This window comes from Spea bombifrons, chromosome 3, assembly GCF_027358695.1.
Source record: "Spea bombifrons isolate aSpeBom1 chromosome 3, aSpeBom1.2.pri, whole genome shotgun sequence".
Taxonomy (NCBI): Eukaryota; Metazoa; Chordata; class Amphibia; order Anura; family Pelobatidae; genus Spea; species Spea bombifrons.
This window is the reverse complement of record NC_071089.1, coordinates 38,254,635-38,271,084: the sequence shown is the minus strand read 5'-3', so window position 1 is coordinate 38,271,084 and position 16,450 is coordinate 38,254,635. Positions and strand designations below refer to the sequence as shown.

At 42.2% G+C, this 16,450-nt stretch overlaps 1 protein-coding gene across 1 annotated transcript in view; it reads left to right on the top strand.

Annotated features, from left to right (window-relative positions):
* Positions 1 to 10,765: 10,765 nt before the first annotated feature.
* The window catches only part of THEMIS (thymocyte selection associated), a 37,840-nt gene continuing 32,155 nt past the window's right edge, over positions 10,766 to 16,450 (top strand). Inside the window, exons 1-3 of the mRNA XM_053460716.1 lie at positions 10,766 to 10,853; positions 14,757 to 14,915; positions 15,444 to 15,902. Coding sequence (XP_053316691.1) covers positions 10,766 to 10,853; positions 14,757 to 14,915; positions 15,444 to 15,902 — 706 coding nt within the window. The remainder of the gene's footprint in view (positions 10,854 to 14,756; positions 14,916 to 15,443; positions 15,903 to 16,450) is intronic.

Below are 16,450 nucleotides of genomic sequence, written 5' to 3'. Positions count from 1 at the left end.
ATTTACTGGGTAGAAAGAAAGGTACTAGGTAATGGTACCTAGTGCTGGACATTTCATGGAAGGATATCTTGTGCCCTATGGAAACTTTGGGTTTTGTGTAAAGAAAAAAAAAATCTCCTCAAACTAGTAGGGGAGCCCGCTTCTGGTACATCGGGACGGGTCCTATTTGTCGCATTTTCAATTTGTGGGTGTCTTCCGGAAATCACTTTTGGGGGGCATTCATTCTGGATTGGGGCAAATCCTGGGTGGGTTTGCCCGATTCCTCGGTGCAGCGTATTGGGCGTTGGCGATCAGGGCGTTTTCGGTCTTCCGTTCGTTTGCATATCTCTGCTTAATGTTTTCTGTTTTTTGTAGGTATGGCTCGTCGGACACTTGTTCGTCTTCTGGGTCAGGAAGCAGGCGGCGGTTCGCCCGAATGGGGAACAGTTGGAGTTCTCCCCTCTGGGGGTTGAGGTGCCGTGGTTTTGGAAGCGTGGGATGCGGTGGGTTCATCTTCTTCCCGAACTGGTTTAGTTATACAGGCTGTTAGGTCCCCTGTCGGTTCTACTGATTCACCTCGGGGGGAATGATCTAGGGGTGGTCACGGTTAGGTCCTTAGGGGATATGATTCTGTTGTTATTCCCAGAGGTTCGGCTGGTGTGGTCCGAGGTGTCTGTCTCAGAATTTCTGGCGTCAGGCGACTAGCCAGTGGGCGCTGGAACGGTCGAGGGTTAAGTTGAATAGTTGGGTATCTAAGTTTGTGGCTAGGGTTAATGGTGTGCTGGTTATCCACAGGCTGTTTGAGAGGGACGCTGCTAATTTGTTTAGAAGCGATGCGTTCATCTGAATGATATTGGTCTGGATATTTTTAATTTGGCGCTACAGGAGGCGATCAGTCAGGCCATGGCTTTTGTTGGTGGGGGCCCCCGCTGATTTAAGGGGTTAAACAGCAGGGTTTGTGGCGGTTTTTTGTGTCCTTGCCAGTCTGATTTTGGTAAGTTATGGAGTTTGGATGCTGATGTGAAGGAAGGCTCAATCCTCCCATGACCTCTGGTGTTTTTATTGGACGTGCCGACCGAGCTTATGGTTGGCTGGTGGTTAGCATTGGTTGTGGGACAGTGGAAGTTAGCTGTCATTTTTGTTTGGACGAGGGGGGAGGTGAGCGGCCGGCAAGGATGGAGTTAATTCAGTTCCTGTGTTGGTTATGTTTGAATGTATTATGGATTATGTTGATATGTGTATTTCTATTTAGTATTTATTGTGATGGTTTATTGTGTATTTATGTATATTGGTTTATGGTGTTTAGGCCAACACAGTTTTGTTTGTGGTTATTGTTAATAAAATATGCTGTTGCCTGTTTTATCCAATTTCAGTCTCCGTGTCGTTACTTGGTGGGTTTAGATGGTAGTTGGTTTGTGGTGCACTACCTACATACATGTGCTACGCTACTTAGTGTTCCCTGCTGTTGTCCTTTCTGTTGCTGACTCCGGATTGTCCTTCCTGCTACTTCTCTGGTATCCTGATCCTGGCTTTAGAACTCGATTTTGCTGTTTGCTGGTATCCTGATTTTGGCTCCTCTACTCGCTGACCCATCTTCCGTAACCCTGAGATTGGCCTCCATTTTAAACACACTCTATCCTGCATCCCGGACTCCTCACCAGTAACTATCCTAACACTATCACACACACACGTATGTATTCATTTACTCATTCACAAACATTAATTCACTCATTCATATACTCATTCACAAGCATTCATCTGCAAACATTCATTCACAGATACTTATTCATTACCTAAATCACGCATACTTGTTCAAACACCCCCACCCCTTACCCTAACTGCAGAGCTCTTGGTGCCTCTCGCAGACTTCCGCATTTCTGTACTTACTGAGGATGAAGCAGCTGTCCATGAGTGGTGGTCTGGCTTCTGCACCTTGGGCATTTTTTAAAAGCTGCCTAGCACAGCAAGTAAGCGCTCTAAGGGATCCATGTATAAAGTGGATTTAGAGCCAAAAAGATGTATTTGTTGTTAAACTGATTTGCATATACCTACACAGAAAAACAAGTCTTTAGGCTTGCCTGGTGGATGTGAGTTAGTGTTTGGCAATGCTTCCTTTTTTCACTTTTAAGTGAAGGGAATTTGTACCTTTCTTCTCCCCACAATCACGTATTTTGAGTGTGACCCATATAAATATGATTATAGAAAATTTTGATAATATATTCCCCCTTTTATGTATGTATATATATATATATATATATATATATATATATATATATATATATATACATACATATATATATATATATATATACATACATACATACATACTATCTAGAGTATATTTGCTAATTTATATTACTATGCATTCCAAAGCATCAGCTTCAAACTCTAATTACAAAGCATTTGTATAAAAGCATGTGCATTAATTTGAATGCTGGTGATGGGAAACAGATTTATTTCAAACCAAACATCAACTGTTAGTATTTGAAAGTGAAGGAAAATATTTAAGAATTGAATTCACCTACCGCTTTTCATTTTGTTTTTCTGTTCTTTGATCCAAAAGTGACTTTATTTTTGATTGTATTTCTTTAATGTCTGTGTAATCTTTTTGAACTGCCAGCCTCCAAGAATGAGTTTTCTTTCCTCAAAACACAAATGCATACAAAACACAGAAAGTTGTGCAGGAACACACTTTCAGTTAATTGGTTATTCCAGAAAAATGCATTTTCCAAAAATAAGAAAAAGAGGACCCCTGGAGCTGCATAGGAGAAAGAGGGTACATCGCATCACTCACAGGAAGGTGAAAATATAAGTTATCGGGGTGAAAGTTGGGAGGTACGGCCCCAGGCCCAGACTGGCCATCGGTGGGCCACCGGTGGGCCGGGCCACGGCAGGGCCGCATTGACTTAGGGGCTGATGGAGCTGCAGCTCCAGGCCCCTACCCCTACCTACGGCACCTGCCCCTTAAGGCCGCCGCAACTGTGACTGGGTCCGCCACTCTAAGGGGCCAGGAAGTCCCCACCAAGGCCGGCCTTACGGGTCTGCGGCCGCACAGGGTTTAAATTAAAACATCGGGGTTTTTTTTTAACTTTATTTAACATCCTCCATGTTAAATAAAGTTTTTTTAACTTTATTTAACATGGAGGATGTTAAATAAAGTTGAAAAAAAACCCCCGATGTTTTAATTTAAACCCTGTGCGGCCGCAGACCCCTAAGGCCGGCCCTGGTGGGGACTTCCCGGCCACTTAGAGCAGGGCCGGCCTTTGGGGTGTGCGACCGCACAGGGCGCCACACTGCAGGGGGCGGTCCGCACCGGGTGCCGCTCATCAGGGGGTGCCAACTTGCGGCACACGGCACCCCTCCAGAGACGGACAGTAATGTCCGCCGCTGGAGGAGCAGGCTCGCAAGGGAGCGGTATCGGAGGTCTTTAACAGACCTCCGGTTCCCTTGAGTGATTTTAAGCCGGGTTCAACCCGGTTTAAAATCACTCAAGGGAGCCAGAGGTCTGTTAAAGACCTCCGATACCGCTCCCTTGTGATCTGCGCGGCAACAGCTGCTGTGCGCCGGGGTTTGTTGTCAGATCCCGGCGCACAACACTGAAGCCGCGCCCACCGCTGTCCGTGCCCTCTGAACCGGAAGAAGACAGAGAAGACAGAAGAACTGAAGAAGAGGAGGAAAAGGAGCTGAAAAGAGGAAAGGTAGGAAAACATTCAGTGAGAGTGGATTAGTATATATGGATTGGTATATGTGTGTGGATTGGTATATGTGTGTGGATTGGTGTATATATATGTGTGGATTGGTATATGTGTGTGGATTGGTGTATATATATGTGTGGATTGGTGTATATATATATATGTGTGGATTGGTGTATATATATATATGTGTGGATTGGTATATATATATATGCGTGGATTGGTGTATATATACGCGTGGATTGGTGTATATATACGTGTGGATTGGTGTATATATACGTGTGGATTGGTGTATATATACGTGTGGATTGGTATATATATATACGTGTGGATTGGTATATATATATACGTGTGGACTGGTATATATATATATACGTGTGGATTGGTATATATATATACGTGTGGATTGGTATATATATATACGTGTGGATTGGTATATATATACGTGTGGATTGGTATATATACGTGTGGATTGGTATATGTGTGTGGATTGGTATATGTGTGTGGATTGGTATATATACGTGTGGATTGGTATATATACGTGTGGATTGGTATATATACGTGTGGATTGGTATATATACGTGTGTGGATTGGTATACGTGTGTGGATTGGTATATATGTGTGGATTGGTAAGTGTGTGAGAGTGATGGGTGTTATGCTGTACCATTTCCAATGTCTTTTTCATGATCTAATTATGCTCTAAAAGTACATCATAACTCCCATCACTCTATACTGTTCCATACAGTGGCAGAGCTGGGAGGCAGAGGCCTTGCCACCCCCACCGCAGGACTCCTGAAAGGTAAGTGAACTTCAAAGAGGGAGAGGGTAGATAGTTAGGAGGGGGTAGATAGGGAGAAGGGAGTGAGACAGGGGAAAGGGGGTAGATAGGGAGAAGGGAGTGAGAAGAGGTAGATAGGGGAGAAGGGAGTGAGAAAGGGTAGATGGGGCAGAAGGGAGCGAGAAGGGGTAGATAGGGCAATCATACTCCTATCATGCCAAGTCTGCGAGTACATCCTGGAATCTGGGTATGTCTGGGCATGATAAGAATGTGATTGCTGTTAACAATCATATATATATATATACATACATATAATATTGTTTTTTAATTGTTTTGTCCTATTTTGGTGTGTACTTACTTTAAATAAAAGTGTTAGATTTTTTTATGGTGTGGGGAGGTCATATTTGGTTTCGGACAGGTAAATGCTGCATTTTCGGTTTCAGTCCAGAATTAATTTCGGTGCATCCCTAGTACTAAGCCAGACAATGAAGTGGTAGGCCTACACCACATCAATTTTTGGCGTAGTATATAGTGATTGGGGTTATGCTGCACTATTGTCAATGTCTGGCTCAATGTATAGTGATAGGGATTACGCTGTACCACCGTCAATGTTTGCCTCAGTATATAGTGATAGGTGTTATGCTATACCACCGTCAATGTGTGCCTCAGTATATAGTGATAGGTGTTATGCTGTACCACCGTCATAGTCTGCCTCAGTATATAGTGATAACTATTATTCTGTACCACTGTCAATGTCTGCCTCAGTATATAATGATAACAGTGAGAAGGGGCAGAGGTGGTAGATAGTCGTACAGGGGGATAGATAGTGTGAAAGGGGAGTTTTGTTACAAGTTTTTATTCCTTTCTTTTTTTGGGATGGGGCGGCGCCAGAGGAGTAGTCCGCACAGGGCGCCAGAACACCTAAGGCCGGCTCTGCCTTAGAGTGGCGGACCCGGTTGCAGTTGCGGCAGCTTAAGGGGCTCTGCCTTAATGCGCCCATATAGGCCCAGTCAGTCCGGTCCTGACTGGGCCTATTTTAAGGTGGGGGCCTGGAGCTGCAGCTCCATCAGCCCCTAAGTCAATCCTGCCCTGCCACAGGTGCGGCCGCAGTTGCTGCTTGCTCCGGCAACAAGGTAAATAGGGTAAGGGAGGGGGGTGCAGTGAAAAGGGGAGAGGGGATAGATAGAGACGGTACATATTGAGAAGTGGGGAAGGGGGTTACATAGTGAAAAAGGGGGACATAGTGAGAAGGGGCAGATAAGATGAAGAGAGGGGGTAGTGCGAATGTGTATGAGAATGAATGAATAAATGTGTGGATGAATTGTGTGAATGCGTATGACAATTAATGAATTCATGTGAGGATGAATTGCTTGAATGATTTGTGAGACTGCATTAATGAATGTGTTAATGATTTGTGTGAATGATTAAATGCAAATATGGTACATGAAGGGTGGGCTTTAACAATAAATAAATAAATAAATAAATATGGGCTGCTCAGGCTTAAATGCCCGGGCCTATTTTTTGTCCCAGTCCGGGCCTGTACGGCCCTCAATGGGCCGAGTGACACAAGACTTTAATAGGACTGGGGTCAAGTCAACACTCTTTTGGAAATTCCTTACTGTAAGTTATTCACACACTCCCTTCCTGATTTAATGTGGGGCAGTGTGGTAGCGTTAGGCCCCTTTCACCAACCAACAAAGCGTTTGTCCACTTTCTATCATTTCAATGTATATTTTTTATTGTAAATTGAAATGTTCCAGTCAAAACTTTTTCCTATTAGAAAAGTCCACAGTAGGTTTCTAAAATTATATTGGACTAGACTTTGAACCTGAGCTCTTCTGGGAAGCAGTTATTTTATGTATATGGAATAAAATACATTATTATTGTTAGAGTGCCTCAGGTTGAATATTTATATTTTAATTGTTTTTAAGAAGCTAAAGAAAAAAAGTTGGATCAGTTGCATTCTGAGGCAGGTGCACAGCACCTAGATGCCCAGTAGGTCTGGTCCTAGACCAAGTGACTCCCCAGCCAAAAATATTCTCTTTTGCCCCTCCATTCTTTTTCATAGATGGCAATATTTTTAAAGCCTAGCAGGATTGAGTAGTTAAGAAGCTGTAGAGAGTAGGGTGCAGAGCAATTATTTCACACACAGGTATAGGAAATATATGTTATGCCATCTACTCTGTACAACTTTTTCTCTGATCAGTGCTTTATTCCCTGCATGTCACTCTGCCTACAAGCTGGGCTATAGGAAGCGTGAGGCAAGAGAGGCACTTGCCTCAGGCGTAGCTGCATCCTGCCGGACTGGTTGGGGAGATCACAATCTCCCTCTAGAAAGCCCAACTAAGGGAGCGCGAGGACCGTCACTTCAGACCTCGGTTTCCACACTCCCCAATCAATACGCACCAGAAAATCAATAGCTGGTGGATAGTGATGAGGGAGCACTAAAGCAGAGGCCTGGAGTGACAGACCTCGCACTCCCAAAATTGAATAGAAGATGAAAGGTGGAGGATGGAAGATGAGAAAGGTAAGAGATGGGGAGAAGGGCAGTGTACGCGTAAATATATATATATATATATATATTGCGAGATAGGTCAGGGATCGCCCCTCGCTGAGGTCAAGGGACAAGTGCCCGTCTTCATTCAAACCAGGCAAACAGCAGTAAGTTTGTGCAATCTGACACAGGGTCAGGTTTATAAGAAAGGTTGCAAAGACAAACAAAATATAACAACACAGCAACAAAAGAAATACCTTGCCTGTCCGGCACTTACTATACAAGGGATGTCCCCCACTACCAGCTGGAGAGCTTCTCTCTGCCAACTTAACACAATACGTCCAGCAACCTTTACTCACTTTACTCACTTTACTCAAATGTCTCTCCCACAGACAGGCTTTCTGTGTCCTCAACCAAAGAGAGCTATCTGCCCTCCTGGCTTCCTTTTTATATCCGCCCTCTCATTCACCAAAATTAATCACCTAGCAGGTGGAAGACTCTGGTGTTACTTCACATAGGAAAGTAGCCTAGGAGAAACATACCTCCCTTCCACCACCAATCCTACATGAATGTCACAATATACATTGCTCAAAATAATAAAGGGAAGACTTAAACAACACAATGTAACTTGAAGTCAATCACACTTCTGTGAAATCACACTGTCCACTCAGAAAGCAACACTGATGGACAATCAATTTCACATGCTGTTGTGCAAATTGAACAGACAACAGGTGGAAATTATAGGCAAAAGACACCCCCAATAAAGGAATGGTTCTGCAGGTGGTGACCACAGACCACTTCTCAGTTCCTATGCTTCCTGGCAGATGTTTTGGTCACTTTTGAATGCTGGCGGTGCTTTCACTCTAGTGGTGGCATGAGACGGAGTCTACAACCCACACAAGTGGCTCAGGTAGTGCAGCTCATCCAGGATGGCACATCAATGCGAGCTGTGGCAAGAAGGTTTTGCTGTGTCTGTCAGCGTAGTGTCCAGAGCATGGAGGCGCTACCAGGAGACAGGCCAGTACATCAGGAGGCCTGGAGGAGGCCGTAGGAGGGCAACAACCCAGCAGCAGGACCGCTACCTCCGCCTTTGTGCAAGGAGGAGCAGAAGGAACACTGCCAGAGCCCTGCAAAATGACCTCCAGCAGGCCACAAATGTGCATGTGTCCACTCAAACGGTCAGAAACAGACTCCATGAGGGTGGTATGAGGGCCCGATGTCCACAGGTGGGGGTTGTGCTTACAGCCCATCACCGTGCAGGACGTTTGGCATTTGTCAGAGAACACCAGGATTGGCATATTCGCCACTGGCGCCCTGTGCTCTTCACAGATGAAAGCAGGTTCACACTGAGCACATGTGACAGACGTGACAGAGTCTGGAGACACCGTGGAGAATGTTCTGCTGCCTGCAACATCCTCCCGCATGACCAGTTTGGCGGTGGGTCAGTAATGGTGTGGGGTGGCATTTCTTTGGGGGGGCGCACAGCCCTCCATGTGCTTGCCAGAGGTAGCCTGACTGCCATTAGGTACAGAGATGAGATCTTCAGACCCCTTGTGAGACCATATGCTGGTGCGGTTGGCCCTGGGTTCCTCCTAATGCAAGACAATGCTAGACCTCATGTGGCTGGAGTGTGTCAGCAGTTCCTGCAAGAGGAAGGCATTGATGCTATGGACTGGCCCGCCCGTTCCCCAGACCTGAATCCGATTGAGCACATCTGGGACATCATGTTTCGCTCCATCCACCAACGCCACATTGCACCACAGACTGTCCAGGAGTTGGTGGATGCTTTAGTCCAGGTCTGGGAGGACATCCCTCGGGAGACCATCCGCAACCTCATCAGGAGCATGCCCAGGCGTTGTAGGGAGGTCATACGGGCACGTGGAGTCCACACACACTACTGAGCCTCATTGTGACTTGTTTTAAGGACATTACATCAAAGTTGGATCAGCCTGTAGTGTGGTTTTCCATTTTGATTTTGAGTGTGACTCCATATCCAGACCTCCATGGGTTGATAAATTTGATTTCCATTGAGGATTTTTGTGTGATTTTGTTGTCAGCACATTCAACTATGTAAAGACGCAAGTATTTTCTATTCTTGCCTAGGGCGCAAAAGATGCTATCTCTGCCTACAAGTAATGTAACTGCCATGTACCTAGTCAGCATACCCTGTGCTGTGGGCCTCATAACCAGTCATCAGCAAGGTCATGGCTAGTATCTATGAGAGGCGTACTTCCACAAAATCCTTGTTGCATACTGGTCCCACACACCATGTGCCTAGGCCAAAGAGGATAAGGAGGCTATGTTCACATGGTAAATTAACACTGCAGTTAGCTCCACAGCTGTGGTGATTTGAAGTGATTGATTTAAATACTCTCTGGGCCTAATAGGGTGTGTTCATAGTTATTTAGGTGTGGAGTCTATAAGAAGATCCCCAGCAGAACATACCACAAGATAGTTATAGAAAAAAGACTCCTTACCTGTCTCTGGAAGAAATGTTTTTATAGTGCCACCATATTTGCAGAGCTGTAAATATGTATTTACAGCTCTGCAGATATGGTGGCACTGTAAAAAACAGGATAAAGGAAATATTTAAGGAGAAATAGTTTATCGCAAACCCTTTCTTATATATACCGTATTGGCTCGAATATAGGCCGCACTTTTTCCCCCCACTTTAAGTCTTTAAAGTGGGGGTGCGGCCTATATTCGGGGTCTAGCGCCCGACTGCATGTCCCGGGCGCCGGGCAGGCAGCGGGGTTAGGATACAGATCCCCCACAGCGGTGCAGGGGCCATGTATCCTACTCTCCCATACGCTCAGACAGCCTCCCCTGCCAGCACTTTCCACGGGGGGGTTGCCGGCACGGAAGGTTGTCTAAGCGCATCGTCCGGACGGTCACCGGCTGCGGCGATGCGGGTAAACAGCCTCTGGGTTGTTTACCCGCATCGCCGCAGCCGGTGACCATCCGCACGATGCGTTTTACCTCTGCCCCCAAGACTTACCGGAGACTTACCCGGGTGTCTTGCGGGGCCGGCGGGGGACATCTACGCAATACGCGTATACAACACAATTGAGTAGATGCCCCCGCCGGCCCCGCAAGACACCCGGGAGTCTGCTCCGGTAAGTCGGGGGGGGCAGAGTGGCAGCATATCTCGGGGGGGGGGGCAGTGACAGCATATCTCGGGGGGGGCAGTGGCAGCATATCTCGGGGGGGGGAGACAGAGTGGCAGCATGTTTTTTTTTGTTGGTGCTTTTTTAAAGAAAAAAACTTTTTCTTTGAAAAAGCACCAAACTTTTAGGGTGCGGCCTATATACGGGGGCGGCCTATATCCGAGCCAATACGGTATTTGAAATGCAGACTTGAGATTCAAGACAAAACATACAATGGATATGGTACCTCTGTACAAACTGGTATTGAAGCATAAGCATAAAACCATTATCATGTTTTACATTTTTTTTCTGTTCTTGTTCTTTGTTGGGAGGTTGGTATATTTAGATTCCAGTATAGCTTTTGTATAAAGTTTTGGCATGTAAGTATGCTAGCTCTACTAAGTAAGTAAGATTTAGGTCGCAAACTATTGAATCCCATTGTTATCAGCAAAATAAAATACTCATCTCAATGTTTTTGACAGCTGTCTGTAAAATGTGGCTCAGCTTTCTTGAGCTATATTGCAGGTGAGAACAGGAACCTTACATCAGTCTGTGGCATAGAATGCGTTTTCCTGTCTACTTAATCGCTTCTCACTAACAAGCCAATAGTATTCTCAGCAGGATATTGTACATCAAAGGTTTCTGTGTATACAACATTTTTAGACTGTTCTGAATCATGACTACTACACTTCAGAAATACATTGAGTCCTTGGATCCCAAAACCCTTCCAAGAGTTCTACAAATACAATCGGGATACTATGGAGGTAACATCTAACAAACATTAAGTTGATGCTACAGTACATTGGTATAGTATACTATAATAAAGTAAATGCTTAAGATTTTGATATGTGTCTAACAGTAAAATGTATAGATACCCTTGTATTATTTGAATTTACTGCAAGGAGTCATCTTGTTTATTACACATGGTACAATAAATTGACTTTTTGATCAGTCACCCTAAGGTGATTCAACGAAGCTGTTCATTTCAAAGATTTAATAGTCAGCTTTACGGCTTTAGGCTACTGATAATATGGTTTCATAGAATTATTGGATTTTAAAATTTACCACACCTTAATTTCAAGTAGTAATGATGAACCTCACTTCCAAATTATTTTTAAGGTAGTTGTTTAAAATGTTTTATCTACTTTACCCTCAAAGAACTTTGCTGGATTAATATTGTATTTTTTTTTCTCTTTATAATATAAAAATAATGTATATTATTTATATTTCACCATCCATGCAGCTTTGTGGGAATTTTGTTCTGTGCTTGTACATTTGCTTTGTCAATCAATGTAATTGTACTGAAGATATATATTGATATAAATCAAAACGTAGATTTTTTTTTGCAATTAGATTTAGGTGTCATTGCTTTGACTATGGTATGGCCTCACTGGATGTGGCTTCAGGAGGCACATGTTGGCATGTTGGTCAAAATTGCTAAATTGCTTATATACATACACCTATTCTCCCTTGGACATAAACGCTTACATGCAATATTGTCTGCAACAGTGGCACAGAGTTTATTATTACACAATGATTTGTCACAAAGGGCTGGGATATGTGATATGAAGTGAACAAAAAATGACAAAACAAGCATTAAAGGGACACTTCAGTGTCCCAGGCAGCCTCCTCCACAAATAATGTACAGTATAAGTACTCTAAAATGCATTTGTAAAACATGCAAAACGCTTATGCTCAAATGTACCTCTGCCAAAGTCTGTTTTTCGTCACAAATATATTTCTAGTATTTATATCTGTGTAGAATTTATATTGCTGTAAAACCTGTATATAAATTGTTTTAAAACATATTTTTAAAACATTTTATACATAAAAACAACCATATTTGTCCCAAAAAAACAATACATAATTTTACACTACACTAAAGGAAAATAACTGTTGAAGAATGACAATGAAAAAAGTTCCTGTACTGTAAAATATATCTGGTCCTTAAGGGGTTAAGGTTTAAATTTGTTTTGGTTTGGGCGCTAGTATTTTGTTCTTCTTTGTTAAGCATGTGTCAGGGTCCACTTTTTCGCTGCCTGAACCATGGCTTTTTCATACATGTGGTATATCAATCTGCTACCACTAGTGGCCACCCTCCGCCCTCTGGAGCACTCAGAACTCAATTACCAGGATCAGATGTTACCTTATTACCCGAGTTGAGCCCTAATCATTACATCCAGCTGCGCCTTGTTTCCGGGATTGAATCCTGGCTACTTCATCCTGCTCTGCCGTTCAGTCAGGCCCTTTGTATTGAAGTCTGTGGACCGTTCTGCTATGGCGCTATACCTGTACCGTTCCTGGTTTGTGTCCTTATCAAGTGGGCAACCTGCTTTGTGTCCTTATCAAGTGGACTACCTTCTTTGTGTCCTTATCAAGTGGGCTCCCTGCCTTTTGTGCCCTTCCAAGTGGGCTCCCTGCCTTTTGTGCCCTTCCAAGTGGGCTCCCTGCCTTTTGTGCCCTTCCAAATGGGTTCCCTGCCTTTCGTAGCCTTCCAAGTGGGCTCCAAAAGACTTATTACCGGTATTTATTTATCCTGCCATACGTCCGGTTTCTTGCTAACAGACTGTATAACCCTTATTTGCTTGTCCTGTCATAATACATACAATACATTGCATTACCTAGATTTCTGCGTGTGGTGTCTTTGTTTTTATAATAATGCATTGTGCGTTACAGATCAAACCCCAAGTATCCCCTGCACATGGGCTCCTACCCGACCTGATTACCCGAGTTCTGACAGTATGGCTTAACACATAGGTAGACATTTGCATGATCCCTTAGTACCAGAAGAGATATTTGTTAATAAACTAGATACCCAACACCATCATCAGGTTACCATATGACCACTACCATAACCATTAGCAGGGCCGGCGCCACCCGCCGGCCACGGTCATTCAGTAAGCCTGGGAGGGGAGGGGCTTGTGGGGGTGTAGCCAGGGGGGCGGCAAAATTATGTTTTGCCTAGGGTGGCAAAAATCCTTGCACCAGCCCTGACCATTAGGTCTTTTATGGAGGCCAATATTTATAAACTGAGAAAAGCATGAATATCCACTTCAAGTAAAACATAACTTTTAATTATCTCACTGCCTGGATGAAAGATTGTTTTACATTTTCATTTTTAATATTCATTATAATACAGCGAAACAACATGCCAGCCAAAATTTTTTTAGTACAATGTATCTTTTATAATTTAGTGATAACCTGTTACTGGTATCCCTCACACATGAGGATAGTTCTTCTATAAATGGATGAAGGATTTTTATAATTATATACTTTTTTCTGACATTGATTTTCTAAGATAATCGGGCGGCCAGGGGGTTGCTTTTCATTTTTATGTATTTTTGGCAAGTTATAAAAGGCTGCAATTGTGGTAAAATGTATTTATATTCATTATCAGGATTCATTTCAAAATCCTGACTCTTACTTTCAAAGCCCTTCACAACGGTTTCCCTTCTTACATCTCCTCAATCATCTCTAAATACACTCCTAACCGGTCTCTCCGCTCATCCAGTGATCTCCTTCTATCCTCTACTCTGATTTCTAGCTCTCATGCACGCTTAGAAAGATTTCTTAAGGGCAGCCCCTATCCACTGGAAGACTCTTCCCCGGCTTACCTGTCTTTCCCCCTGCCTTAATTCCTTAAAAAAAAATCACTCAAGACCCACTTCTTTAAAGACGGTTACAACATTACACATTAACGCCCTCCCGTGTTTCTTTAGCTCACCTTTTCTAGTCCCCCTCCTGCAATACTTTTAGTAGTGTTACTGCTCCATTCCTACCAATATAATTTTTACCTTTTGTGTAATACACCTTATCTCCCTCTAGATTGTAAGCTGGTTTGTGCAGGGCCCTCCTCACCTGTTTCTGTAAGTCAAATTGTTATTAACTACTTGTTACAGAATGTCCTGTTTACCCATTGTACATTGCTACAGAATTTGATGGCACTATAAAAAACAATTATAATAATCAGTAATATGACCCAAGTCGCAACCTTTGATCATATATTTTGGGGTACGGTCACTTTGCAGTATTCTGTAGCCATTTCCTTCATAGTCAGAGGTATTCATGATAACAAAGTTCCCTTTTCTGATGGCTTCATAGTTATTGCCTGTTCCTCAGACAATTCCTTAAGAGCAATTTGTTCTAGTTTTTGTTAAATTTCTTTCAGACATAATGTCCCTCTTTTCAATTTTTTTTCTATATCTGCACTTTTTCTACTTCTGCACTTCAAAACAGTGGTATATGTGGTAGACTCAGTTGCTAAACTCTCTAAGTCTTGCAACACTTTATATTCCTCACTGGATAGGCATAACTGTTTGGCTTTCCTTTGATCCTTCTTTGAAAAAGCTATATGTAGTAAAAGTTTGCACATTAATAGATGTAAATCTTTTACCTATATGTTGTATTAAAGTTGGGGCTAGAAACAAAGGAGAGCCCATTAGTCAATACCGAAATATGTGGAGGTTTCCAATGTTGATAAATGAAAGATACAATGTGATTGTATAGAATGTCCTGATGTTACATTTGGTAACTTTTTATTGACGTGGAAAGGGTAATAAACATGCAATAAAAAATCAACAGTCAAAAATAGGTTTGTATGATTTGCACATTTTTTTAAATACAATTTTTACTATTCGGTAAAACTGTGATTTTTGTTAATGTTCTAGGTCCACTACATGAACTTTTAGAGAGTGACTCTTCCCTATCAGCAGGAGAAGTTATCAAAGTTATCGGGTACAAAGTCAAGAAAGTAATGACGCATATCTTTACGAATGATGAATATGATGAGTTGCGGCCCAGAGTGGAACTCCCTCTTAATTTTCCAGGTACAGCTTTCACTATTCCATGTGTATTATCAGGGCAATATGTCATAAATATGGGGCAAGGCACATGGCTAGACAATGGAGCTTTGTGTATGCACCAGCCTGAAAAAGTGTAACAGAGGGATGGCTTATGGGATAGCAGGACAGTTCCTAAGGTTAGTACTGTCCTACACATTATGGACATGAATGTTCAACTAGACAGATCCAAAGTGACATAATGCTAATGAATATATCCTATGTGCATCATTATATATTTTAAGATATTCAACATAAGAAATGACTGTAATTTAAAGGCAACATCAGCAAAATATACATAGGCACACTTGTTTAGGTAATATTTTGATTGTGTTAAATGCATTTTGTTTGCATAACAAATATAAATTGTTGCACACTGACTTTTATTTATGTTAAAAGTGGTGACTGATCCCTTTAAGGTAAGCAAAGGGAACTCTTCTCTGAAGATGGAGAAACTGTACAATGCTGTAACATTTCTCTGTTCTCCATCTTTCACTTTGTCATATTTTCTTTCAGGTTTATTTAAAATTGTTCCCAATAAAAATCCATATCTTTCCATTGAAGAGATTGTGAATGCTCTATATATTGGGCGTACTCGATTTGGCCTACCAGGGTTTTACAGCCATACTGACCTATGTATGGATGATATCACAATACAAAAAGGACAAATATTTTTTGTTAAATCAGTGGAGGAAGTACAAGGGATCAGTTCTGTGACCTGTAGAGTGGATATACATGGACAGGAAAGCTCATTTTCGTTACCTTTATCATACAAAGGAGAGTTCTTTGAATACCAGGATGAGCATATGTACACTCTAAAAGAGATCCTGGACTGGAAAATTACAAAAAACAGAGGAAGGATGGTTGTCCTAATGGATCTAAAACAAGCTTGGGACATCACAAAAATATATCCAAGTGATTTTAAAGGAGTGATGATCCTTGAACCAGTTTATGAAGTACAAGCAGTTTTGGAGTGTAAGTAGAGGAAAATAAGCATACATTGCATAACTAAAAAGTAAAAAAGTTTTTCAGCAAAGATATCAAATGTCACAATATCTGATGATATTTCTCATGTATACATTTCTAACTGTCTATCTATCTATATTAATCATGTATCGAACAGGTTGTTCTGTCATCACTATGATCTATTTAACATAAAGCTCTTGGTGTGTTTATCTCTACAGTGCTACTTGGTTACTGTGTTCCAAAAAAAAATGTTCCATATTACTGGAAAGAAAATGGTTCTGCCATCTCACTTAGTGTTCGTGCGACTCAAATGTGGTGTTTTTGTAATTTCTATATATTGAAAGTTCTATAAGTCAGATCCAGAATCAAAATAAATCCCGTAGGTGTACATGATAATTTATGCATCACACTTAACTAATGAAAATTGCCAATGACTGAGATTTATTGTAATTATGATTTATTGTTTTATATGTAATGCATTAATATAAATTAAAACAACAGAAATTAACATAAACCAGACATATTTAAGAAACAGTAGAGTGTCATAAATGAACATG